We start from the raw sequence: 1199 nt of genomic DNA, 5'->3' as shown, positions 1-1199 counted from the left end.
GGGCGGGGAGATGTGCTCCATGAGGAAGCTCAGCTTAAAGACACGTCCCGGGGCGTTCCTGGTACCAAAAGGCGTTTCTGGTCAACACTTGTTGTTTTGCTCCTCAGCATGGCTTCCTAAAAACTCTGCAGGATTTCTCAAACATGCATGAATGAGTCAAAGCAAGGCTTTGGGCATGTTTTTTATGAGAGGATAACATTATAACATGATATAAAACTCAAAAAAGTTGATTTTACATGATATTGTCCCTTTAAACCTTGCCTTCATTATGACATAATCTTTTCATGAAGAAGGTATGCAGATAGTGGTGAGTGCGTACCGAGGCTGGTCCTCCGTCCAGCTGCCTCCCTCCGTGGTTGGACACAATGATGCCCTGGACTCCGTGCTCCACAGCCAGCTCAGCGTCCTCCTTGGTCAGGATGCCCTTGATGATAACGGGCAGACGGGTGATGGACTGCAGCCAGTAAACGTCCTTCCAGCTGATAGAGGGGTCCAAGGTRTTGGCCGGTATCCCATACTCCTCTGGGACAGTGGCCTCCTGCTTTAGCAGAACAAGTAGAGCTGATGCGAGTGTTAACAGAAAGGTACTGTTTATGTCACTGTAAGATGGGTTTAGCAGCTTTTCAGTAGAATTAGTTGTTGTGCTGATTGTGGCATTTTTAGTCAGGTTTTATGTTTGAAGCTGATTTTTGCAAATATGTTTGTTTTTAGCAAAATAATGCACAAATATTTCACAGAACAATCATCGAATGAACATCTTCAACAGATTACCCTTTGAAGTCAATTCAAGATAGCTGCCACTACTTATCAACAATTGCCCGCACAAAATAGCTGTAACTCAGTCAATTTTACAGATATTGAGCTAAACTTTGTTGTGATAATTGCTGAGAGTCATATTCAACACATGCTCCAATCTGATAGCACAGGGGTCTGCAACCTTTACCATCAAAAGAGCCATTTCTGCTATTTGGCTGACTAATACCAAGTGTCCAGAGCCACAAAACAAGCTACAACTGTGATTATCAACTGGTGGTCCGTGGGCCTTTTCAAGGACTTTTTGGGAACCTTTACGGCCAGTGGAGATGATATTATAAAATGAAAAATATATTGTGAATTTTATTATTTATTATTATTTTTACACATCAGGACAAAGGAAAAGACCATATTCATGTAAACAAGAAAAATACTGTAGTTTATAC

General features: G+C 41.7%; 1 protein-coding gene across 2 annotated transcripts in view; it reads right to left on the bottom strand.

Moving 5' to 3' along the window:
- hao2 (hydroxyacid oxidase 2 (long chain)) overlaps positions 1 to 1199 on the bottom strand; it is a gene marked incomplete in the record, with an annotated part of 25711 nt that overhangs the window by 7078 nt on the left and 17434 nt on the right. The window contains 1 exon segment of one of the 2 annotated variants that reach the window (XM_014027872.1): positions 320 to 541. In XM_014027872.1, coding sequence (XP_013883326.1) covers positions 320 to 541 — 222 coding nt within the window. 2 annotated transcript variants of the gene reach the window in all.

The sequence above is a fragment of the Austrofundulus limnaeus genome, unplaced genomic scaffold (assembly GCF_001266775.1).
Source record: "Austrofundulus limnaeus strain Quisiro unplaced genomic scaffold, Austrofundulus_limnaeus-1.0 Scaffold692, whole genome shotgun sequence".
Lineage (NCBI taxonomy): Eukaryota > Metazoa > Chordata > Actinopteri > Cyprinodontiformes > Rivulidae > Austrofundulus > Austrofundulus limnaeus.
Note: the sequence above shows the minus strand (reverse complement) of the source record. Positions and strands in the feature narration are given on the sequence as shown.